Consider the following 26,581-nt stretch of genomic DNA (forward strand, 5'->3'; position numbering starts at 1 on the left):
CGCAGCGGGGTTTTGAAAATTGAAAACTTAGATTTTCACAACCCTAATTGACCCAAACAACAAATTAAAAAATCAAAACTACATCGCGTTTTACGATTTTAATGTATAATATGAGTGGACTAAATATTGTTTTCATCTATGAATCAACGATTTAAATAATTTCCTCCGTGTTATTACGTTTACCCACTTTACGTTTCTTACCACTCTTCATTGCTCGATTGTATTTAACTTGTAAATTTTTGCTGGATTACGTTCTAAAAAGTTCAAAGAGTCTGTTTTTGAAAACTGCCCATTTGAAAAATATGCATCATTTTTTAAAAAACTTTTTGATGACTCCTTTTTGTTCATCGGTTTTTAACTAAGCATGTTTTCTTCTTTTTAATCACTCACTTTTTCGCTCATCACTCTTTTTCATTTACCGCCCAAATTTAATACTATTAACAGAAAGGTTTTTAAATATTAATAATGTAGGAGAGAAAATATACGTCAATCACTGAAGAAACCATTATTGAATAAACTTTACTATGGCACTAAAAACCTTAGTCAAACTCCAATCTTGTTGAAGCTTCTGATCAAACGCAATGACACTTGCTTTTCTTCAATCGACACCGCTTTTCCTCTTCACACTTATTGTTTTACACACATCTATTACCATACTTGAAAAATATTTCATTTTCATAAGATGAATGAAAGTAAACTTTATTAAATTACAACAAAGTGATGTTACTATGGAAAATGGAAGAATGCCAGTAGTTCACTTCAAGAGTAATAATTAAAAAAAAAAAAAAAAAAATACGTGGTTAAGGCAAAATTTGACACCCCTGAAAATTTTGCCTACTCTGCCTACTGGGAAATTGGGCCCTACCCTTACATCTAAACCAATCACAGAGAAACGTCTAATAAATGCTCTTCAGATTATAAAACAAACATTAACATTTCGCAGTGTGTTCAATATTTTTAGTATTTCTAGTTCGAAATTCAAACAGGCCACAACTGTTACAATGGCTTTTACTGGTGCACCAGTCCTAGAGTGCATTTGATTTTGAGTGTAACTGATACTAAAAAAAATTTAGCAAAAATTCACAATTTTTACTCTGTTATTTATGTATTTAACTTATTTTCTAACTAAATTGCGTGGGAGAAATTTAATAACTTCTTTCGTGTTTATTACACATTATTTTTAACAAACATAATACATCCAGAAACTACGTCAAGTAAGTTAATAAAGATATTAACTAAAGACTTCAAGTGAATGTTTTGCTTCTTAGACCAGAAAAAAAAAAAGTTTTCCGTCCTTCAGATCTCAAACTGTCATCTTCACTCCTCTTTTGCGAATCAGAGGGGTATATTTAGAGCTTCCTCCGAATCAGAATTGAGGATTATTTTTTCCGCCTGTTTTTCGTTTTGTTCCGCGTACCGAAGTCTCGAATTTCAAATTCTTGATTTTTTTTCCTCAAAAGATTGACTAAATTCAGCTTTAGCTCGAATTTCATTTTTCAAGTAAATTGATTTGCTTTGAAAATGAAAGTACATATCTGTACAATAGTGCCTATTTGTATTTTATTATTATTATTTTTTTGAAAAAGAAAAAGAGTGTTTCTGATATTTTTGCTGAGAAAAATAACAGAAACGATTATTATTAAAACAGAAACAGGAGGAAAATACTGTTTTTAATTTTTTTCCGCTTACCGAAGTTTCGAATTTCAAATTCTTGACTTCTTCTTCTCAAAAGATCGTCAAAGTTCAGCTATAGCTTGAATTTCGTTTTTCGAAAACACTGATTTGCGTTGGAAATTAATGCACAGATTTGCATAGTAATATACATTTGTATTTCAATTTAAGAAGGATTTGGAAAAGAAAAAAAGTCCTTCTGGCATTTTTGCTAAGAAATTATTTAAGTGCCCGTGAGAGATAAGCGCTCGCTTTTTGGAAAGGCATTTAGGTGAGGTGAGGGGAAGGCGGAAAAGCCCATTCACAACTCCAGTTGATGGGGACCCCAAATCTAATAATGATATTTTTTGCAACAATCAATTTCAGATTCCTCACACAGTTAATAATTTATTCCCAACCGAGGAGACCTCAAATTAATCATTTGATTTATATAAATTTCAGCAAATTGTATTTTTACAACAATTTATATTAAACAGCGTCACAAAATAGCTTAACCACATGGTCACTGAAGTCATTCATTAAGGATGGTAGCAGATCCAGAGGCAAGGGGGGGGGGCACTTGTGACAATGAAGAGGGAATGCTATTGTTTGCAGAACATTTTAACGGGGGGGGGGATAAAATATTATCGAAATACCTACTGTTTAAAGATATTCAAATTCAAGTGTCAGACTACCCTAATAAATTATTTGAAAAATGCCAAGCTTGGATCAGTGGCGGATACAAGGGGAAGGTCATGGGAGTCATGACTCCCCCCTAGGGTTGTTCAAAAATACATGTAAAAAAAGTTTCTCCTTGATACCGGGACACCCCTCAATATTTTTAGACTTGTGGATAGCAATATACTGGAAGAATTTTAGCTTCCTATTTCAACTGAAAGAGGGTGCTCAACCCCCTCCCCCCAAAAATATGCATATGCATTGTAATAAAACAATTATTTACAAAAAAAAAAAAAACAGCAGGGGAAATTAAATATTCCTCAATTTGTGGCATTTTCTATGATACTGCTAATGTTAAATTAAGGGGCCATTGAGCACCGTCTTAAAATTTGAGTAAGAAGCTAAATCTTTAGGTCTCAATATACGCGGTTTCGATTTACGCGGCATTTCCGTGGAATGTAACCCCCGCGTAAAACGAGGGTCTACTGTGCTTTAAAATTAAAAGTATTAGTAGAATAATTGTTAATATTATTAATATTCATGTTCTAATTTTATGGTTTTTATTAATTTCAAGCAAATTTCTTTTTATTTTTTAACTTCTCCACTGATTAAAGAAGCCAATCATTAAATCTTATGCACTATATCGCATTTTTCTGCATGCTGCTTGGTTCACATTTTCCTCCAATTTCAAACAGCATTATTTTAGGTGTACCAAAAACTCATTTATGTATTTAAGAACACTTAGTTTAATTTTATCTAGCGATATTTAGTCACTTTAAAAGTATCGAAAAAAGTTCAACTGAGGAAAAATGTTTTCCTATGGAAGTTTTCAATTTTTATTCAGTAAATTCTTTCATTAAGAAGTACCCGAAAACAGCAACATTTTTCGTTTAATGCTTAGTTTTTATTTAGCTAGAAGCAATATGAGGAATGAAAATAAAATTCTTACTTATATACAGATACTTCATAACACTAGGGTTTTTACGTAAAATTTAATTCATCATTTAAGGTGATTTAACGTTTTGGAAAAAACGTGACAGGAGTGTTAATAAATTGTAGTCAAGTGACTCATGAAAATTTATTGGCTGCCTTGGCCAAGTGACAAGGAAAGGAATCGTTCAAAACGACGCATGAACTTACTTCTTGAAAGATGGTGAGTTGCCTGAAGAATATTTCTAGCCTTCAAAAATCAACCTAGTAAGAGAAACGTTTTGCATTCAAATTTATACACAGTGAAATATGTGACTGCGGGAAAGATGGCGAATGGAAGACGCCAGTGCAAGAAGAGGCACATCTCCAGGGGCACCATGATGAGAAGTCGTGGGAGGTCACTGCGACCTCTCAAAAAAATCCTCATTTGGCGCATTTTGTGTAACCTTTCGGCGAAGTGAAAGATACTAGTGTAGAATTGCATTTTTTTCCCCATGACCAGAGGCGGCGACTCTGGGACTTATTAGTGCGGGACAGACTAGTTTAGGCTATCTTGAGTGACAAAGGGAGGGGGGGGGGGCTTCTGATGTTCTTTCGCGTAGATGTTGCGGAACAGTAGTTTTAAAAACGCCCCGTTTTAGTATAGTTTTGTCAACGTTTGGGGAATAAAGAGGAGTATCCACGGTTGGTCTCCCGTATTTTTTAAAAATAAAGTCGAATTAATGATAAATAGTTAAAAAAAAACCCGAAGAATTTTAAACTGTCTTTGGTAATTTAAGGGTAAGGAAAGCTCTTCCCGGAAAAAAAAATCTTAAACTGATGTCTTAAAGACACAATTTAAAGCAATTTTTAACAATTTTAGAACAAGGGGTTTGGGTTCTCTTCAAATAATTTTGTAAAGTTTAAAACGTTTTTTAAACGTCTTTTAAAATGTTATTTCAGACTTCTCTTTTATGGACTTAAAGAAGAACGGAAGGGTTCGGAGGTTCTCCCATTTTTTTTCATTTTCTTTTTTGAACTGATGAAGTCATAAGAACTCAGTCTTGAACTTCTTTGGGAACTTCAGAAAAAAGATCTCTGGATTTTTTTTTACTATATTGGAGTCTTAAAAACGCAGTTTAACTCTATCTAGGAGGATTCTCTTCCTGAATTTTCCCCCTCAAACTGGAGTCTTTATAAAGCAAATTTAGGTCGTCTTTGAATTTAAAGGAAGGAAAGATGTGCAAGGAGGGATTGCGTTCGCGGATGTTCTCCCGGAAAATTTTCAAAATTGAAGTTTTGAAACTGAAATTTTCAGCAATATTTGATGCCGTTAATGTTCGGGTAATCTCACCCAGAATGTTTTGAAATTAAAATCTTAACATTTAGGCAATCTTCGATGATGAAAAAGTGCGGGGTCAATCGCCCTCCCCCCTCCCCTCGAATCGCCGCCACTGCCCATGCCTATAAGAAATCTTCTCATTAGATGTATGTATAGCCGACCGTCTAGTCAAAACGGTCTTGACTACTGGTCAGAGAGGTCGAACTTCGGGTGGGGCGGTCCTGGTCCTGGGTTCGAGTCCGGGCTCGGGCATGGATGTACTTTCTTTGTGTATGTGTGTTGTTGTGCTGTGAGTGATTGTCTTCCTTATAAACGGATCTTAATGGCATGTGTGTATTGTGGAAGTCGGATTTCATACCCAATTACGGTATAGTAGGAAAAATAAAACAGCGCACCCCAAAGTGGCAACCAAGCTGGTACAAAACAACTTGCATGTAGGTATACGCTATTGTGCATAACAGTATTTTATTGTTCGGAAACTTGAGAATTTTTCTCCTCCGAAAAATTTAAGCTCTGAGATCCCGAGACAGCTCCATACTTCAACACCAGACAGACTAAAAATTTGCTATATGCCTAGAAAGACTGAAGGAGCCAGTGTGATCACCTCCTATTTTTAAAGAACTTTTAAAATTTCTTCCTAATGGAGCTCACATACCCTATGGCATATTCTCTAATGCCTAAATAAAAATTGAGTACATAATATTGTTTAATGATGTTGCACGTCAAAAGGTAAACCTAGTTTGATTTTCACACAGTTATCTCTACTGTTTGCCTGGTGAGCAGTCCGTACATTTAGCATTTGGAATGCCATCCGACTGGAAAATGAGGAAAGTAAGTGTTAAACTATAAAGACTAGTAGGGGAATGTGGGGCAAAGTGAAATATTGATTACTTTTTTCCAAAATGAACAAATTGGAAAATTATTTTGAAAATTACGGTACATAAAGAAAGAACAATACATTTATAATAAAACTTGCGCTAGAAAATTATTTTTTATTTTTGACGGTAAATTTGTACCTTCGTAAAAGGGTGGAAATTTTTCCCTTCTTTTTTTTATGGGGCAAAGTGCAAAATAAAATAATTTTTTAATGAAATGTTTTCTATTCGATTGTTAAAGATATTTTTGTTCGAATAAGTGAGTAAATAAAAGAATGAATGGACAAATGAAAATAAAATGAAACAATCAAAGAATAAATAAATGTATAAATAAGTTAAAGTATGTGAAAAAAATTAAATGAATGAATAAAATAGTGAATAAATAAGAAAATAAGTGTATGATTAAAAAAATATGGGATTTTTTAATGAAAGAATGTAACTGGAGCAACTAGTTAACTAATACGTGAATCTTATATATATATATATATATATATATATATATAAATGGATGTATGCTTGTGGGGTGTGTTTGTGTGTCTGTGTGTGTGTGTATGTATGTTTCTTATACAAATCCACAGTTTTAGTCGGATTTCTTCCAAATTTGGAATAGAGGTAAACTATTGCTCAAGAAATCGTATAGGCTGGTTTTTGGAATTTAAAAAAGATCCAAAGAGGTTAAAGTTTATATTTTTAATCATAAAAGGGCTGTTTTCAACATAATGAATTTTCATATTGTTATGAATTTGATCTGAAGGAAAAGCCTGTAAAAAATGCCCGAAATGAAGTCTCTTCAAAGATTAACTGTGATTCTTAAATTTGTGAACCTTGGTTCAAAGCAAATGAAAATGCTCATCAACATATAATCACCAGGAGATATTTTAAATGCAATCAACACAAAAAGTATACTTAACAGTGGCTGTTTTTTTCGATTAGCTAGAAGCGTAAAGCATGTTTGGCAGGAAAGCCGAATGAAAAAGAAATGCTGCTGTGCAGTTCAGTGTTTCTTGAATTGCACCCTGCAAAGACACAAGGATGCATTGAAGTCACCGTCGGTTCTACTTAAATTGCTTGCTACCTATCGCTAATAAGTTTTCAAGCAATAATACCGTAACAATAATCGATATTATTGATCAGTATTTCTACATGAAACAGCACAGAAAATACCAAAATGAGATAGGTATTAATAATGCATTCATTATCGAAGTACAATCTTCAACAATTTTAGCGTTAGAGTACTAAACTTTCTTTAAAACGAAGTCCTTGCAATAGAATTTTAATTTAATATTGTATTTTCCATAAACAAATCAATATGCAATATGTATATGTTCTTCATACTATTCCATGGTTTATCTAATTCGGTTCAACTAAGCTTAACAGAAATCGCTCCAGGTTATCAAAGGTCAGGGGTAAAAATACTAATATAACAAATGAATTGCAAAATAACCATTTTTTGTTCATAGTATTGTAGCTGGAATTTATCTTTCAAGATGGAGGGGGATAGTCATGGTCTTTATTACATGTACATATAATACCATACTAGGATTGCCAATGTGAGGTTAAATAAAAGGCTGTGAACCTTTAGACCCGCAAAACCACACGGAAATTTAATACGGCAGAATTCATATAGTTTTGGAAGGGTAAGAGTGTAAATTTTGAAAAAATGCAAAGAAATATTAATTTAAATTGTTTAAGAATGCATAATATTGCTTCATTTTTTAAACAAACAAATTTCTTAATCGTTTAAAATTTTGTATTACTTTAATGCTCGAGCAATAGTACACCTGATGGATCATCTCCAATTTTGGTCTTTTACGGTAGCATACATGCTTTTTAAGTACGTGGAGCGGAATTTTAATATTTTCCCTTGCTTTTAAGTAAAAAGATAAAATTAATGAACCAAAAATTACTTTTCTTTCGATGTAATTTTAAATACTTTTCTGTCATTCAATCTATGTATTTAATGCCACTACAGAACATTTCATTCTTCTTCTGTTATGGTCAAGGTGACGTCCTTTACGTACTCAAAGGACTGGCAAATTGATAGCAGGAGGCAACAAGGAAAAAAACCCTGTGGTCCGAGAAGTCTGAAGAGCTGTTTCTGTTTCAAATATTTTTTTAAGGAATATTTTTAAAAAAAGTGGTGCAAGTGAGAAGGGTGTAGGAATAGGTAAAATGGGGATCTAAGAGCATAAGATTCCTGAAAAAGCTCACTAATTTTCTACTTTTAATGTACCGTTTTGAAGACGAATTTGCGCAAATGCAAAATAGACTCTTCATAATAAAAATATACATTGTCCGTATTTTATCTAGGCAACACTTGGTAGATGGAAGTATATATTTATTTATCTTCAGGAGTAGAGTATTATATCTATCTTCAGGCAAGCACAGGCTGTATGTTCATGCATACACACACATAAATATATAAATACACACATACACTGTGTGTAATCTGCATTTCTCTCTAATATCGCGCCCTTTTTTCCTATTGACTGAACCTCTCATCTTGCTTATGCTCTTCAAGTCTTTGTATTTAAGAGAAATGAATATTCTTTTTAGTAAAAATGAGGCGAGATTAAAGAATTTTTAAAAAAAATACATCTGATAATGGATTTTTAAATGAGCTGCGACCAATCAGCACATACTAAGAAAAACCTCCGTATTCATCCATAAGAATGACTTTTTTTTCGTTCTTTTTCTGTAGCAGCTGACTAACTTCTTCCTGTCTCTTCAGAACAGAATTTAAGTTCGGCAAGTTTCCATAAAAATTATTTTTCTCTGCTTGAAAAATCTCATTACACAACTTTTGCAATGCCATTTCCATTTTGATTACAAACTGATTTTGTTTGGAGTCATTTCTGGCAGATGAACTTGACCTGAAAAGAACTGTTTACTTTTGGAAACCGTGTCTGAAACAACAAGAAAACATTCCACTCTCGCTCGTAAACTGAGAGTTGGGTTTCTTATTGATGCCTATTTTGGTACGATTCCACAAGTGAAGACTCAAGGCTTGAAACGTTATTTTTCTTGAAAATCTCGGAAAGAAGTACTTTGCTTTCGAATCTTCACTGAGCAGCACCTTTCTTAACAAGCTCTTTAAAAGTTTCTAAGAGAAATATGGCCAACCGTGGAACAGATAGAGGTATTAGCGTACAAGTGCAAGGAAAAGTAAGCATTTAAGTTCTTTATCAAAGTTGGACAATTATCGTCAGAGATTTTATTTTAAACTCTTTATTTTATGAATTGAGGTGTTAATAGTGTAAAAAAATTCTGAAATGTCACTGGTTCTTTTCCGTGGAACGTTCAAGATTTCACAGGTTTTCATCAATTCCCAGTGAAAATCAAACATCCTCGTCAAAAAGTTTCCTGAATTGGTACAAGTTGCAATAATGCAGACTTTTCACTGTTGTGAAAAATATTTTTTGTACTAGTTTTAAGATTAACTGCGCGTATTTGTTTAGTGTATCGGCTTCATTTTAATTACGGTCTGTCAGATTAACTAAGTTCTTAATAAGAGCGTCTTTGGGTGCCGTAACCGTCAAGATTGGCGAAGCCTCGTCTTGGAGGAGCCGGAACGTCTCCTCCAAGACGTCTCAGGATGCCGGAACTGCTCAGGTTGACTATGCACCCAGCGAGGGCGTCAATGGATGCTGGAACCATCCAGATTGATAACTAAGCTCCCAATGGCAGTGTCTCTGGATTCCGGAACTTAACGAGAATGGCAGTTAAAGAGTACCAACTTCCGTTTCTGTCTTAGCTTTGGCCGTGGTTACAGTAATACTTTAGGATCATTCTTGGAGTTTTAAGCGTATTGAAGTTTTGTCTGAAAGTTTCAAAGCCATGATTGGCTAACTGGCTTTCAGCGGGGAGAATTCTGAAATCTTTAGAAAGTTTCCGGGATAATTTCAGGAAGGTAACTGATTTTTAGCGAAAACGTTCTTGTTTTTTGTTACTGGCAGAAATTGGGCACATTAGCTACCTATTATTTTCCAGGAACGTTTCGGAATTGTTTTTACAATGCAGTACCAAAATCAACTAAACCTTTTTTTAAAAGTTTACTGGAAAGGCAAAGGAAAAAAAAAACACTTTTCCCTCTTGCTCTCAGGGGTTGCTATCTAGGCGGGGTCATGGCGCAGACTGCGCCATTGAAATTTTTTGGGGGGAATTGTTTTGAGGGAAGCTTTTTTTTTTTTTTGGGAGGGGGTGGAGGAGGTTTCTTCTCGATATTTAGGGGGATGGTGCGCGCTTGCTCTTGGGGGGAGGCACCCCTGGCTGTGTCCAGGGGCGGATCTAGAGGGGGGCCATGGCCCCTCCCAAAGCATTGTGATTGTAGGAATTTTTTTAAGGAAAAAAAAGAAAAAATATTATGAGAAGATAACAAAATTTAACACATGTGTTTTACTGACAAAGAAGTATAGGCCTTAATTGCGAGATAAATTATATCCCTATCCTCAAAACAAAACTTTTATTTCCAAAATTTTCCTCCATCTTTTACATCATTTCTTGATTCCAAATACAGACGCTTGGACGATCTCTAAATGCTGCTGTTCTTAGAGTAACCTATTGTTCAGAAGACCAAAGAGAGCCTAAATTTTCGTTTTTATGGATTTAATTTCGAAACTAGGGAGAAAACCCCCTTTTCCCATGCCCTTTCACAAATCCCTTGATATGTAGCAAAAATTGCATTTTAAGTCTTTTATTTGGAAAAAAATGTCAACGGAAACTAGCTTATCCAGCCCTTATAACTTAACTTGCTTAAAAGCAACTTAAATGTAATTTTTTGGGACTTCAGTTACAAACGATTTTTGATAGGATCTCCTCCCTCCCTAGTTTATATTGTGATGATAGCTTTTAAAGGAGGTTTTTGGAGGAGCTCACGAATCTTCCATCCCTTTCTAAAATATGTATAAATATAGTTAAAAATTGAATTTTTAGAACTTCAAAGGCAAAATATTTCCAGGAAGGAAGGATTCTAAGCACATTCACACTTCTTTTAATGTCAGCAAACATTACCTAAAGGTGCATTTTTAGGCTGGACAGCTGAAGAGCTAGAAGAGCACCCTTCCTCTTCTAACTTCTCAATGTATAATGACAAAATATTTTGGTTTCTAAGCTTTATTTTTAAAAAGTTTTTTGGGGGCAGCACCTGAAACCTGACCTTTCTCCGTACATCATCAAAAATAGACAAAATGCGTTTTTAGTTTCCTAATTTTCAAAAATTACTCGAAAATTTAAATTTTGAAACATTTTCGAGGGAGATTCTTAAATCCACCCTCTCACCTAATGTCTCGATATCCCGAAAATTGAGTTTTTAAAACTTCATTTTAATAAAATTTCTGGGGAGTTCGGAGTTTGTTCAAAAATTTCGGATGCCCCCTCCCAAAACAATCGGTTGGATCCGCCACTGGCTGTGTCTATTTAGTATTTTCAAAGGAATTAATTTTCGTTTGATTGACCTTTGGTGTACGACTTCATTTTCTTAGTTAAAAGTATTGTCTAATTGTTTACGGATGGAAATAATCTGAATTGAGCTGTTGAACATTTCAACTGAACAATCCTAGGTCTTCATTACTAAAATGTTGAAAACCGAAACTATTGGGAAGTCGAACTTCCTGTAGGTCGAAGTTATTTTTCGAGGCTCTATCTTGAACATTTTCCGAATTTGATGTCTTAGAATGCACGTAGAGGTCATCTTTGGTAACGTTGACCGGCAATTTTTCGACATTGAAGCTCCGAAAATATAACTTTAGCCGACCATCGATGATGTTACGGGGAGGAGTTTTCGGAATGTCTCCCACGAAATTTTTAAAAAATTGAAGCCCTTAAAACGAAATTCAAGACAATCTTTCATGATATTGGCAAAGGGCGCAGGAACCCTGACTGGAAAATTTCCGAAATGGTAGCTTTAAAAAACACATTTTATTTCATTTTTTATTTCAGTTTCCAGCATGACATTTTTATTTGTTTGAAATACAATCATCTGCGGCCCCATAGGAAAAAAAAAGGAACCGATGTGATACTTAGCAGTAATAACTTTGATCTTTTTTTTGTTTTTTCACTTGATTTATTTTAAATATCATGCTTCCTAAAACTCATTACAAAGTTGTGTTTTAATTTTCTTTTTTACATTCAAACAGTTAGCACTGCATTTTCGCTACTTAGCTCTCATTTTCTTGATGATATTTTTATTAAAAAAATTTATATGTAAATGTCAACGACCCCTCCATCAATTAATTGTTTTAAAACTAAAGCTTGTTATGAGCTTGTACATTGTTCAGCATACTTTTTTTTGTGTCATTTTTTCTTAAAACGTGTAGTTCGGCGGTCTTCAATTAAGTAATCTTAATAATACAAAATTTTGGATGTTCCCAAAATAAAGTTTAACAATTGCATTTTCTTTTAAAATTTTACAGAAAAAACTTTTTGTTGTGGGCGCCAATTCTGAAAAACTGGGGCACTCCTGTGTCATTCTTGGCGACGGTCGTGTAAGTGACCTTGTCAATTATATCATTTCTTATTAAGGTTGGCATAGTAGTATAAAAGGAAATTTTTTGATTTAATTCTTTACATACAGCATTCCTGATTGCATTAATTGGATTTATAATTCATAAAAATATTTAAAACATAAGAAAAAAAGAAGGTTCATTCTTTTAAATGAAATAGTTTCATTTTTTGATATGGTAAAGAAACTTGTATCTCCCCCAGAATCCAGCCGCCTTGGACCAACCAACTTATACTAACCCATACCTAAATACGGCATTGCTATTCCCCATCGAATAAATATTGAGACAATTAGTTATTCATATTTTGTCCCCTTAGTCTGTTTTAATTCCCTTGAAAATTAAACTAGATATTTTTATGATTGTTTATTACATGCCTTTTCTTAATGTTGAGCTGAGTAATGTTTCAAAAAGGAGGCAAATGGACGAGTAGCAATTATTACAACAGGAAATGAAATTTTAAAAGTCTCATTTGTTTGAGTTCATAAAAGGCGTTCAGGGTGGAAATAGCATTAGTTTTACAATTGCATTTACCCGCCTTGTCTAGTGGTCAAAGAAGTCAATGAGGTGGTCCCGGGTTCGAATCCCGGCTCGGGCATGGATTTACTTTCTCTCTCCTGTCCTCGTCATTGCTTTGTCTGAATGTGTTGTTATGCTGTGAATGGTTGCCTACCCTATGAACGAGTCCTTATGGCTGTACAAGTTGGACTTCACATCAAATTACGGTACAGTTGGAAAAGTGAAGCAGCGCACCCCAAAGTGCCATCCTAGTTGGCACAAGACAACAACAACAACAACAACTGAGATTTAAGCATTGCAATAGTGCTTAGTATATATAGTAGTAGTATTTTGAAGGAGTACCTATATGTACTTAAAAATAATGATTATGTGTGACAGAACAGTTGGCGGCATTCGTTGTCTGATTGTGTATTACAAGTTTAATAATCTCGAAAACATTTATTAACAATGCAATTATTTTCGTGTGCCAGTAAATGCTAAAGTATTGTAAATACAAGTAACTTAACTGGTATTGTATTTACAATATTTATCATTTCAATAACAAAACCTTTTAATATTAGAACAATGTCTAGATGTATATGGTGTGAAGTTAAATGCTTAAAAAAAATCTTCAGTGCATCAATTCAATCATTGGTTTTTAACTTGTGCCATTTTTTCAAAAATTGAATCTTAAGTAAACTGTAACATAGATACCTACAACTTTTCGTACTACACTGAAAAAATCAATTCAGGGACGTTCTTGGAAAATAATGGGCAGCTAGTGAGCCTAATTTCTACCAGAAACATAAATGGCAAAAGGTAGAAATTTCCCCCGCTAAAAGTCAGTAAACTTTCAGAAATTTATCTAAAAGCATCATGGAAAAATCTTAAAACATCCTAACAAAAGCCAGTCATTTCTGAGAAGAATCAGGAAGTTTTCAAAAAAAACTAACGATACGTTTTTTTTTTAATAACTTGGCACCTTTACCAGGAATGCCTTAAGATAATCAAAGCTATTTGGCTGAATGCAATGTGGAACTTAGAGCAAAGCACCTAATGAAGAAGATGAGTATATCTTCACACTGGTAGATAAAAATATTTATCGCAATAGTGAGAAACGTCTTAGCAGTTTTGTCGCAATGCGGGAAACTTTTCGCAAATCTCCTTTTGTTTTCCACTGCGAACTGGTGGAAACCTATGAAATCCGGAAATGTTATGTAGAAATTACTTGAGACGTTTCGGAATTGTCTCACAGTGTAAATTTCTGAGGTAGTGCACTTCACCACAGTACTGGCAAAAATGCACTTTACTAGTGCTTATTTATGCTTCGTACAACACATAAGTTTGGTGGTAGTTTTCACTTAGCAGTATCAGAGCACTACCAGTAACATAAATGGCAAAAAGTAGAAAATTTCCCCCGCTAAAAGTTAGTAAATTTTGTGAAATTTATCTAAAATGAAAAAATACGTCATAAAAAATCTAAAACCTTCCAAATGCCAGTACCTATCCCGAAATAATCAGGAAATTTTCAAGAAAACGAACGATACGTTTATTTTAATAACTTGGCACGTACCCGCTTTACCAGGAATACATTTAGATAATTTTAGCGAAAAATAGTTGAGAAAAAGCGAAACACCTAACGAAGAAGATGAGTGTATCTTCACACTGGTAGGTAAAAATATTTTTCTCAATAGTGAGAAACGTCTTAGAAGTTTGTAGAAATTCGGGAAACTTTTCGCAAATTTTCTTGTTTTTCACTACAAACTGGTAGAAACCTGTAAATCCCGGAACGTTATGTGGAAATAATATGTGGTAATGTGGAATGTGAGTTTCGGAATCGTCTTACAGAGTAAATTTTTGAGATAGTGCACTTCACTACTGTACTGCTAAAAACGCACTTAACTAGTGCTCATTCAGGGTGCCCAGGGGGGTCAGGTATGAGCAACGGCGAACCCCCTAAATACCCCTCAGCCCCCCCCCCCCCCCAACAAACTTCGATGGCGCAGTATGCGCCATGACCCCCTTAGGTGACCACCCCTGGCTTATTTATAATTCGTACAACACATAAGTTTTGTGGTAGTTTTCCCTCAGCAGTATCATCAAAGCACTACATAGTTGGGCTTACATATCATAGCAGTACTAGGTACAGTAGTAATGAGCATTGTAGTGGTACTTAGGGACCGTATGAGAACTTATGTCAGGCAGTTTTTTTTTTCACAGGTTTATCTCCAAATTTTTAATTTTGCCATTTACATCCCTATGCCATCCCCACTGCCTCCTATATTGTTGCAATTCTTATTCATTGCATTTTAAATTTTTGCATTATGATCAAACTATTTAGTTTCTTTAAACCCCTTCAGACCTGGCGTCCGGGGTATACCGGACATAAGATTTAAACATCTGCGAATCATTTAATAATTGATTTAATTACTTGATTTTTTTGCGGTTGACTCTTTACATTCTGCTTATTATTATCTGTGAAAGAATTTTTCGTTTTGGGATTGACAACACTAACATATAGGGATTGGAAGATGGATAGTGGCTCATTTTTCCAACCATGGATTTTCTTCGCAAAGGCGACGTTTTTTATTTCTGATTTTTTTAAAAAATATATAATCTTTATTAATCATTCCAAACGCTTATATTATGTTTTGTAATTGTTTGGAAAGCATTTTACAATGAAGTTTGTTTGATATTTCATCGTTTTTTAATCTGAAATACTAATTTCAAAAATATAAGCCTAGAATATTAGACATATCATAACTCTCTTAATTTTTTGCCTACAAACGTGAAATTTTGTCTATAAGATACTCTTAACCATAGTACACTGTGTACCTAATATAAACATTTCTGGTTAATTATTTCATAATTCCGACTGAAGGGGTTTTAGTACAAGCACTAATGTTTAATACGTACACCGTTTTACTGTACTTTCTCTGGAATGAATGTAAATAAGTAGAAGTTTCATTGCGAAGTTATTGTTCTGCAAATATAGTGTCTCGCTAAGATCTTGCTACACGTGGTATTTCCCTTCCTACATATCCGACTGTGGGAGTGCATTGCGCAACAACTCGGCAATGTTCCATTAGTTAATTCTTCGCATCATGACGCAAATTGGAGTTTGGCCCCCAACCATTGTGTTGACAGCAATCAGAGGGACTTTCCATGATCGTGAACTTGACCTGGAAGTGCGTTTTGCCCGGCAAAATTCACATTCGAGCCCCACTAGAGCGTCTACCATACCCACCCCCGCTAGTAAGGTGAGAGCTAAAACTGTAGTGTTGCCTATTTTGGTGCGTTTCCTAAGTAGACCACCAATAGCAGCTGAAACCTCTCTTCCCATTGACCAACTGCGGGAGAGGGAGTATTTTTGGCAAGGAACCCTCAGAAAGCGGCACATTTCGTACGGAACTCGCAAGCAGTGTGCAAGCACCAAATGGCTAACCGGGGACCCTCTTTTGGCCTAAGTGCCCAAGTTGCAAACAAAGTAAGCCTTCGATACTCTTTTATTAATGTTCTCTCTAGTCTTAGTTTGTCGAAATTTTGTCCACGTTTTATCTTCTCCAATCGTTTTCGCTGTGGAATTTAATTGAATGAAAAGTGCAATTTTAAATTGATGTACACCTCATAAAAAAAATTTGTTGTATTGACAGTACGTCGCTGAAAACTCTTTCTGATTTTAGATCAGCTTATTAATTATTTTTCTAAAGAAAATGCACATTTTACGGAGCTGTTGATCTTTTTATTTTATACTTCAAAAAAAAAAAAAAAAAATGCATTGCAATGAATTTTTTTTTTTTTTTTTTCGTATTCCGCAACTTCTATGCCTTCAATGATTGGAAAATTCTTCTCCGACATAGGACTTATAAATTACTTTTAAAGAAATATTACAAATTGTCTCCCTAATTTTAATGTTGAAAGCGATTTTTTTTCCAACCTTTTTTTCTCGTTGTTTCTGCTGTGGAATTTAACTGTATGAAACGTATAATTTTAAACTAACGTCTATTCCATAAAAAATATTGTTTTAATAATATAGCTCTTAATACACCATTAGCTTTACGTCTCAGCTTATTAATTATATCTCTAAAAGAAGTACAAGTTTAAGGGAAGTGTTGATTTGTCTTTTTATAATGTTTGAAAATATATTGCGAAGGTTTGTCTCGTGTGCGGCAACACCTTTGCCTTTAATAATTTGAAAATTCTCCTCCGATATTGAACTTAAAGATTAAATATCGCCTGTCTAGTCTTAATATTAAGAACGATTTTTATAAAACCTTTTTTATTGTTATTACTATTATTCATTGTTTCTCTGTCAAATTCCATTGTATAAGAAGTGTACAATCTTAAACTAAAGTCTATTCCATGAAAAAATATTGTTTTATTAATACATCTCTTAACACTTCAGCTTTACGGCAGCTTATTTATTATGTCTCTAAAGCAATTTGATGTTGATTTTTTATTTTATTCCCGTGTACCGCAACGTCTTTGCCTTTGATAATTTGAAAATTCATCTCCACTATAGGACATACAAATAACTTTTTAAAGAAAGAATAAAAATTGCGATTTGGTTAACTAATTCATTTGAATTATAAAAAGTAAAAAGATCATTCGCTCAAATACTATTTTCCTCGTGTCAATATTTTTAAAGCTCTTCTTCCGATTTAAATCTTTAAAAAACCATTTTAACAAAGATGTGATAGAAATTCATGTCACACTTTTAGTATAATTTTTTGAAGGATCTCACTCCCGTTCTCTACATACGCTATCGACTATAAAAAGAAAAAGAAAAAAAAAACAGCTTTAAGAAATTTCATCTTACTTCTCTAGTTTTGACACTTCTTAACACATGGGAATTAGAGAGCGTTATTTTAGAACAGAAACAGAATGGAGACTTTGCATAAAAAAAGTCAGGTAAAAAAGAAAACATAGCCGGGAAAAAAAACTGAGTAAATAAAAGAGGTGTAGGGAAAGCTGCTGTACGCACGGACAAAATTTACTTTTCAATTTTTGCTGTTCTCTGGGAATGGATAACTGATCGGAAAACTTTTCTGGCAGATACTACAACTTATCATCTAATTTGGCAATTTTTGTCAGGTGAAAATCTCAAAGCTTTCAGCCTCAAAAAAAAAAAAAAAAAAAAAAAAATCTTAAAAACCATCTTCTTTGTCCGTGGGAACAGCAACCCGTTCACCCCGCGGACAGGTGCCTTTGTACCCATAGACATATAAAACAATAATATATAAGTAGGTCTGAGGAACTAATTTATACTCAATGCATTTTCATAAGCCATTTTATATTGAAATACTTCAAACATCCATTGAAAATCACATTAAATAACATATCCAACAGTCATTAAACTTTGAAAATTAATCGAGGGTTTTCTTTCAATTTTTTTAATTTTCCTTAATTTTTAACGTGAGTGAACTCTTTAAAAAAGTTACAAGTCTTAAGAGAGTTAATGATGTTATGAATAATTAATATGTTTTTAAACAAAAAAAAAAAAAAAAAAACTAGATTCATGATAGTATGACTCTCTATGTACTTACATAACTTCAATTTATATGCATATTGAAACCTTTAACCAAAATTATCCCATTACAAAAAAACTCAGTTTAGATTAAACCAACAAAAATCTAGAAAAGTCGACTTCAAATGAAAACAGGTGGGATTGACGGTCGTTGGATCCTACAACAGGTGTGGGGGTTACTTCAACACTATATTTTCAAGTCGTACTTCAAATTCATTATCATTGTTAAAAGCAAATTTTGGACGTTGATGACAAGACACCGTTTTGAGGTACTTCACATTGTAGGAAGACTCATGTGTGACCCAAGGAGACTAAAAATTGCTGTCCGTGGGTACACATGGTTGTGTGTCCTTGGGTACAAAGGCATGCCATTTTGGTTTTGCAAGGCAGTCACATCGACAGGACCACAGTTTTACAACATTAAAATCAGAAACAAAACCTTCAAAATATAGGGAATCATGATACCTACAACAAAAATGAATAATACAATCCACGACAGAGTAAAAAAAAAAAAAGAAATTGTTCATGTTTTTTTTTTACTTAGATCCTACTAAAACCGAAAAAATGTGATAGAATCTTAAATGTTCGTTTGATGGCGTTGAAACTTTCTGGGGTATTGGAGAGGGTTATGACACACACGCTGAACTCCAATTAGGATCCCTCTCGACGATACCTGGAATTTCCCGACCAACGTCCGTAGGTACAACCGTCCGTGGGTACAGCAGCTTCCCCTACATAAAAGAGTAAACGAGAAAACCAGAGCTTCGCTACTCCCCCTCTATTTGAATAGCATTTTTGTTTTCATCTATTTCATATTAAAGATTTTTTTTTTTCCTTCTACTAGAATAATTTCTTGGAGACTTACGTTTTCTTACAACTTGATAAAACTCGATCCACTAAATAATTATTACGTTATTGATATTATTCTTAATTACTTAAAAATGTCTTTTCTTCCCCTAATTTATGGTACATACCACACTTTCAGGGGGGGGGGAGGGTTTGTGGCTTTATAGTTATTTAAAAAGAATGACATGCGTGATTTGGTATTCAGAAGTATATGAGGATTAAAATATGATCGTATTAATTTACTATTTACTAAAAAAAGCTTAAAAATAATTGAGCACAAAATTGTTTTACTCCAAAAGGATTTTTTACGGGACGTATTTACAACTGATCAGGAAAAGCACTTATGAAATATTAAGTTGCTTCAGTTCATTTGAAAGAAAACTAGTTGACTTTCGATAATTTGACTCTCGATGATTCGGATCTCCTGATTATTCGAAGCAATCACTCGTCCTCTAGATAAACTCTCATTAAATCGAATAAATCCTGTATTCATACACCTGGCAGTTCAAATTGATATTAACGGCAAAACACCTGCGAACATCCTATAAAACGAAGTCAATCATTCTCATTTCTCTTAAATTCAAAGTTAACGATTTTGAACAGCAAGCAAATTATTTTTCTTTTCTTTTTTTCTTCCGCTTCTTTTCGTTCTTCTTTTCCTTTGCTTTTTATTTTATTTCTTTTTCTTTTTTCTTTTTCAATGAAGTTTGAAAAAAAATGAGTTCAACGTGGTGAGATAATTGTACTCAATGCGATGCTAAATATCTGTATACCTACTACCTTTAAAAATTCGATTACCATTAGTTCGATTTTTTTCATTCTTTTTGTATTTCAAACTATTCAATAAATTAAACTGTCATTAGTTCGAACTTTAAGGGTCCATGAGTGTACTGTAAATAAAAGTGTAAAAATGCCTTAGACATATGTTGGTATTTTGGTAGTTTTATTTGCTTATTTGCTTTGTCTTATTCATTATCACGTAATGTATGTAAGTAGCTAACATTGTTCTAAAAAAATGGATGATGTTATTGTTTGGTTAATGGAGCATGAAACTTAAATGCTCTCTTAGTCATTTCTTTCATCAAAATCTTGCTTCCGAGACATGAGTTGGATTCAGCAGCTGATTGTTAGCAGTGGTGGAATGTTTCAATTTGCGAAATTTTAAATACAGGGTGGTTATAATTAAAGTTACCCTGTTTAGATCCCTCTAGTGACCGTTCTACGCATCGGATTTCGATGAAACTTGGAATATATATTATATAGACCATGGGGAGCAGGATTATGCAATAAAAAAAATAGTTCAAAAATCGACGATAGGGGCGCTCTACACACGTAATACAAACGGCAACAACAATGTTGTGTATGAACTGTTACTGCATCTCGATTACATTACCGTATGGTATGGTTTCAACGGTGATTTCATCCTCGGTCCCTATTTCTTCGAGATGATAAAAGATGTTCCGTCATAGGTTCCCGATATTGCGCACTTCTTGAGAAGCAAGTCATTCCTGCTTTGCAACAACGAGCGTGTTTGGACTCAAGTGTCTTTATGCAAGATGGTGCACCCCCTCACATTGCTCGTCCAGTAAAGTCACTGCTTCGTATGCATTTCGGTGATGACAGGACAATTTCTAGGCATTTTCCTACAGCTTGGCCCCCGCGATCGCCGGACCTAAATCCGTGTGGCTTTTGGTTGTAGGGCTTCCTGAAAGATCGGGTCTATGGTGGAAGTATACGGACGGTGCCTGAATTAAAGGACAGCATAAGGCGCCTTGGTCATTTTTGCTCTAAGGCTATCATGGTAAATCAGGAAGGTTCTTGTCAATTACATTAAACGTACATACTTTTTCTAGAGAGTTCCCGAGACATGACTGGATTTAACAGGGGAGATTTTCCAATATTTCAGAAAGTTTCAAGGACAACTTCAGAAAGGTTACGGACTTTTATCAGAAAACGTTCCTGGTTTTTTAAAGATATGTTTCTAGCTGAAATTGGGCACATCAACTGCCTTTTATTTTCCAGGAACGTTTCTGAATCGTTTTTACAGTGTAGACAAAAAATTATCATTTGTGTTTAGTTGCAAAAAAATGCATATGCAAGCAAAGAAATGAAGCTTCTGAACGGAATTAAAAGGCAGATTTTAACAAGGCATAAAGGAAAATGCATAGGTGTCCTATTTTTCTATATGAATTTATTCTATTTGTCTATATGGATGATGATGATGATTATTATTACTTATTCCTCCGGTCTAGCCGCAGGCTAGACCAGGTCCATGAGCCCAAGTGTCCCCAAAAAATCATAAACCAGGAGAGGACTGGTGTAAATGTCTTCTCTGTCCAGTCCCGCACAATTCAAAAGATGGTCTGGAGATGCCTGCACCAACCTACATTTGGTAAAGGTCTCAAAAACTTTTTCACCTAAATGAAAACTTTTATATGGACTTCCTTTGAAAATTTTGAAAATCAATCATATAACTGGACTATTGATAAAAGGTATTTCTACAAGCGGTATTGGAATTTCACAGGTATTTGCAGTTTTTATTTTGTTGTTGATAGAATATTAGAAATAGAAATTTACGATTTACAGGTCTTTTTTTTTTTACTCAGTGTACTTAAAGCTTGTTTTGTAAAGCAGAATAGAAATTTGAATGTATACATCAAAAAAAAAGTAAGCAAGAAATAATAAAACTAGCATAACACGAGAAGAAGAAAGGTTACTACATAAAATTTGCATATCCACCTTGCGGTGAATTGCGAAAGCAGTTCTGCAGTTAAGTATTTGCATAACTACGGACAGTTGTGCAATGCGACAGAACTAAAAACAGACAGATTTCAACAGTTGCTATTGTTTTTCGTTGCGTTTCCGGTTATGTTTGTTTGATGTTTATTTCTCATTTAGTTGTTTCACGTTTCTTAAAATGAGTTTTCATATCCAGTAGAGGCGATCACACACCTCTAATAACAATTTGCAATTGTACATTTTATCAGGAATTAGGGACATTAATATTTATACTGCTTATTTAAAAAAATTATTGTTGTTTTCCTCTTTTTTTTTTTTTTTTTGGAGGCATTTTCTATATTTCTGTTCAACAACCTGTAAAATTTTCATCGCTTTCCAATAAAATAATTTCAATAATGTTTTCCATGCATAACCATTTCTCTGTTTGTAGCTAATTTTTCGTCTTTAATGCCGAAATTTATGGTGTACAGTTCTTTTTTTCCCTCTAGTATACTTTAAACTTGTTTCAGTATACTAAGACTGCTTGTTTCGATTTTTTTTCTGACATAGAGTGCAAAATCTTATGTGATACATCCCCCCCCCCTTAGTATACATTAAACTTGTTTCATGAAGTAAAGAACAGGTTTGCATCTATATCCGCTAGAAAAAAAAAAAAAAGCAGAAAATACGTTCAATGCAATCGCACCCTGATTGACATTTAAAGCACGCGAAGTGCTCCTTTTATTTGAGACCGACTCCTATCCACCATTGTAGTTTCCTCCTTAAGACTTCCTGGCATTAAATTCTACTAATGGTTATACATATTGTGAGGCTATGAGAAGTTGAGCTCCGACTCTGACAATGTTTACCTCTGTTTCGGAAAATAGGGAGGGGTAATTGGCGCTAAGTTGGTAGAGAAACTTTCTTAGTAGTTTTTCAAAAATATTCCTACTGAAATCCGAGCAAATAAAATGTCTATTTTTCAATAAACTCCCCTAAAGCAGGTAAACATAGTCAAGGTCACAGCTCAACTAACCAGAGCTGCACTATAAAATATGTTTCATTTCAGCTTCTTTTTCAAAATTGCGAGGCTTAATTCAACTCGGTTGAGCTAGAAAGCAGCTAAATCAATTATTATTTCAGAATGTTTTATGAGAGGTATTTTTATGCATCGGATCAGTATTTTTAATAATAAAAAAATGTAGTAAATCTTTTTTTGCTTTTATAATTGGTTTACATTAAGGAAAGAAAATATAAATCAGCTTGAGCCAAGCGACGAACGAATCGAAATCAGATGACTTTGTGGGCAAAAACTATGGACATTAGTTTCTACCCCAGTGTAATATATAAAATGTGTTTCTTTTCGGCATCTTTTTCAAAATTACGAAACCTAATAGCGTTTGAGTACACGGGTGAACTAGCAAGCATCGAGATTAATTAATACTATAGTACTTTTTATGCAAGGTACCTTTATGCAGCGGATCAATGTTCTAACTTATGAAAAAATAAAGTAAATCATGTTTTGTTTTTTATTTGGTATCTATTCTATACTGATATTATAAAGAGAGAGGGCGGATTTTTTTTATGTTTATAAGTTCAAGGTAATCTCCGGAACCATTGCAACTATTTGAAGAATTCTTTCAATATATGAAAGGTGCATTCTTACTGAGTGACATAGGCTATATACTATACATATGTGTACTTATATTAATTTTTTATACCAATAGTTTGTTTTCGCTACCAGTTTATGTTTGGTACAGTTTTATTGTTACAAACGTAAAATCAATCGTTGATTGTAATGGTGCTGCAGTGACAGAAGAGTAGAAGGTTCTCTGTGAACCGAATGCTGAGGGATGGAAACACGTGATAAAAAAACATACCATGTCGGCATTTGAACCGAATGCTGAGGGATGGAAACTCGTGATAGAAAAATATACCATGTCGGCATAAGAATCGCCCAAACCTTTAGATGTATATGAGTCTACAGAGGATAAGGTATATAACAGCTTTGGACATTGCGAACCATTAAGAGTCGCAGAATGTTTATGCATCAAAGCTTATTTAAAATAATTATAACTGAGATTCGCTTCGAGCAAATTAGTACTTGAATTCAAGTAGTGCAGATAGATAATATTAATCCGTGTTTCTAAAAGTTGTAACCTGGCATGCATTTCGGGCTATCCTGTGAGATTTTTTTAACCTATACTAATCTTATAAAGAGAGAGAGTTTATTTTGTATGTTTATCATCAGTTTACATTCAAAAAATCCCTACTTTGTATAAAAGGTACATTCTTTCAGAGTGACATCTATACTAACATTATAAAGAGAAAAAGAAAGAGATAGCAGAATTTGTATGTTTATATGTTCCGAGTAGTCTCCGAAACTACTGAACCTATTTGAAAAATTCCTTTACTATATGAAAGGCGCATTTTACTAAGTGACATAGGCTATAAATTAACCATATATGTCTTTATACTAATTTTAAAAACTAATAAGTTATCTTTGCTAGCAGTACGTTCGTACTGTTTTGTTTTTATATACATAAAAACGTTTTTCTACACGACAAATACGTATTCTTAAATTGCGCTTTAGAGCTTCAGCTTTGTAATTGTTCTAGGAGAATATTTCAAAACTCCCTTTCCCTAACCTCATCGAAGACCATCTAAAATTGCGCTTTTTGGTACTTCTTCAGTTTCGAAAAGTTACCGCAGGAAAATCACTGAACCCGTTCCTTCCCCTAACTCTATCTGAGCTGTCTACCCTCGCATTTTTAAGACTTAAATTTTGAAAAAATGCCTGGGGGAAGACCTCCAGACTTCTCCTCCTAACATTACCCAAGATCGTTTGAAATTGCCATTCTGAAACTATAATTCTGAAAAGTCTCTGGGGAGGGAGATTCGAATCCCATTCCTTTCCTTAACGTCATCAAAGGTGGCTTACACTTGCTTTTTAAGACTTCAATTCGAAAAAATTACCAATGTAGGGTATCTCAAGGGAGGTGCGATCGGGGCGATCAGCCCTCCTTCGCACCAATTCCCTTGGCCCTCGGATTCCCTTTGATCCGTCTTTGCATGCCATTGTTTTTTAACCCTTTGATGAGCTTTCAGGTAGAATATTGCAATTTGTGGGGTTTTCAAAGAAAAAAAAAAATGCAGCATAATTTTTAAACACGAACGTTTTTTTCTTGGTTATTATTAAAGTTGTGATGCCTCAATAAAGTGAAAAAAGATATTATTCATAAATAATTCTTTTTCAATAGTTTGAAAAATAAACTTGATTTTTGAGGATATATGCTGCCTTGGAAGGGTAAAGTGCAGTATCTGCAGAAATGGGTTTTTGAGATACTTGAAGAAATGCGCTTGGATTCCCCGCTAACAATAGTGAGAGGTTGGAATTTGAAGTTTTTTTCATTTTCAGCGGAAATCAATGAAGCAAGCTGGCACAATAAAGTTGAAATACAAAAGATGATAAAAATGCAAATAAATTAATTTAAAAATAAATATCGAACAATTAAAATTTTCAGATGCTGCCCTTTACTTTTCTACGACAGTGTATGTCCCACATAGGTTCTTAAGCACTGTAAAAACGATTCAGAAACGTTCCTGGAAAATAATGGGCAGCTAATGTGCCCAATTTCTCCCAGTAACATATCTTGCAAAAACCGGGAACGTTTTCCGGTAAAAGACAGTAACCTTCCTTGAAATTACCCGTGAACCTTTCTGAAAAATTTGGAAATCTCTCGGGTTAAAGCCAGCCTAGAACCTTCAAGGAACACTAGGTACGTTTAACCTAAATGATTGGAACCTTACTGATTTAGGATTTAATAAGAATCCAACCTTGGGCAAATCACAAGTTAAAATCAAGAACCTCCCTTAATTTCTCGCCTTGTAAAGTTGCAGTTGTAAATGTTTGATTTTTTCGTCTAAAAAGCGTAAACCATATTCGTTGACGCTCACCGAGTTTTCACCATAGCTAGAACCCCTAAAAAGAACAGACAGGCCGACTTATCCGACATTTTGGTTTCAAGAAGGCTTTGGATCCAACCTTATTTCTCGTATTTATAAATTCGTTATAATATTGCTGGTTGCTATGTCGTAAAAAATGATGATAAGTTGAGTAAAATGTCACACACACACACTTAAGGTAAATCTAGAAAGTTAACTTGGCTTACAAATTCAACAAAACTGTATCGGGAAATGTTTACTGTAATGAACCTCATTTGTCTTTAATTTGTATTAATTAAAATCTTCTTCGTTTACAGAAAACAATAATCAAACATCAATCAGGCAACACATCTAAAGCTTCGGCACCAGTTTTCTGCAACGAGGCTTTTGTACAAATACTAAATTTGTACCTGGTCAATTTCAGAACCAAAATGTCGGATAAATCAGCTCCCCTTATGTAGTGGTCTTAACCATTACGGAATCCATATTTAAATTCGATTTTAGTACAGCAAAAAAAAAAAAAAGACCCCGCTAGTATTTCTTTCGACTCACCTCTCTCCTCTCAGGAGACAAAAAAAAAGCTCCCCTTTTTCTCAAACGCATTTCCCGGATATGCATTACTACTTCAAAAAAGAGAAGAATACACTTTCCTCCTAACAAATCATTTCAACACAAAGATACGTCGTATGCCTCCCAAAAAAAGGAGATTTTGGAGGCAGCATTTTGCAAAGCAAAGAACGAAGGAGGGGAAATTTTGGAATGAGAACAAGTATTTTCTGTATCTGCATCGCATGGCTGCTAGTCATTTTGTATCTTGTAAAGTTAAAAGGTGATCTTCAACAAGAGCGGCGTGGGTTGAGATTCTGGAAGTTATTTTAAGCCGCTGTCACCTACGGACTGCTCCTAACGTTGTTGATGGAACACGTGGTTGGTCTTGGTGTGGGTGTCTTTCTATTATAAGCCGCTTGAAAAACTTACTTCCGCTTTCGGATTCCGTTATCTGCGGCTCTTTGGTAAATGGGTGAGAAAATTTAAGTAAAAAGTAAAATTTGAGCCAACTGAAGACGTATGTTTATAAATAGTCAATGAGAAAGAG

The 26,581-nt window shown here is 34.2% G+C and overlaps 1 protein-coding gene across 2 annotated transcripts in view; it reads left to right on the forward strand.

The window, feature by feature from the left end:
- The first annotated feature begins 8,474 nt into the window (after positions 1-8,474).
- The window catches only part of LOC129231213 (muscle-specific protein 20-like), a 41,304-nt gene continuing 23,197 nt past the window's right edge, over positions 8,475-26,581 (forward strand). Inside the window, exon 1 of one of the 2 annotated variants that reach the window (XM_054865469.1) lies at positions 8,475-8,619. In XM_054865469.1, coding sequence (XP_054721444.1) covers positions 8,569-8,619 — 51 coding nt within the window. In that variant the 5' untranslated portion in view covers positions 8,475-8,568. Of the gene's footprint in view, positions 8,620-15,780; positions 15,937-26,581 lie in introns of those variants that run through there. The other variant, XM_054865468.1, reaches the window with a different exon arrangement.

The sequence above is a fragment of the Uloborus diversus genome, chromosome 10 (genome assembly GCF_026930045.1).
Source record: "Uloborus diversus isolate 005 chromosome 10, Udiv.v.3.1, whole genome shotgun sequence".
NCBI classification, from domain to species: domain Eukaryota; kingdom Metazoa; phylum Arthropoda; class Arachnida; order Araneae; family Uloboridae; genus Uloborus; species Uloborus diversus.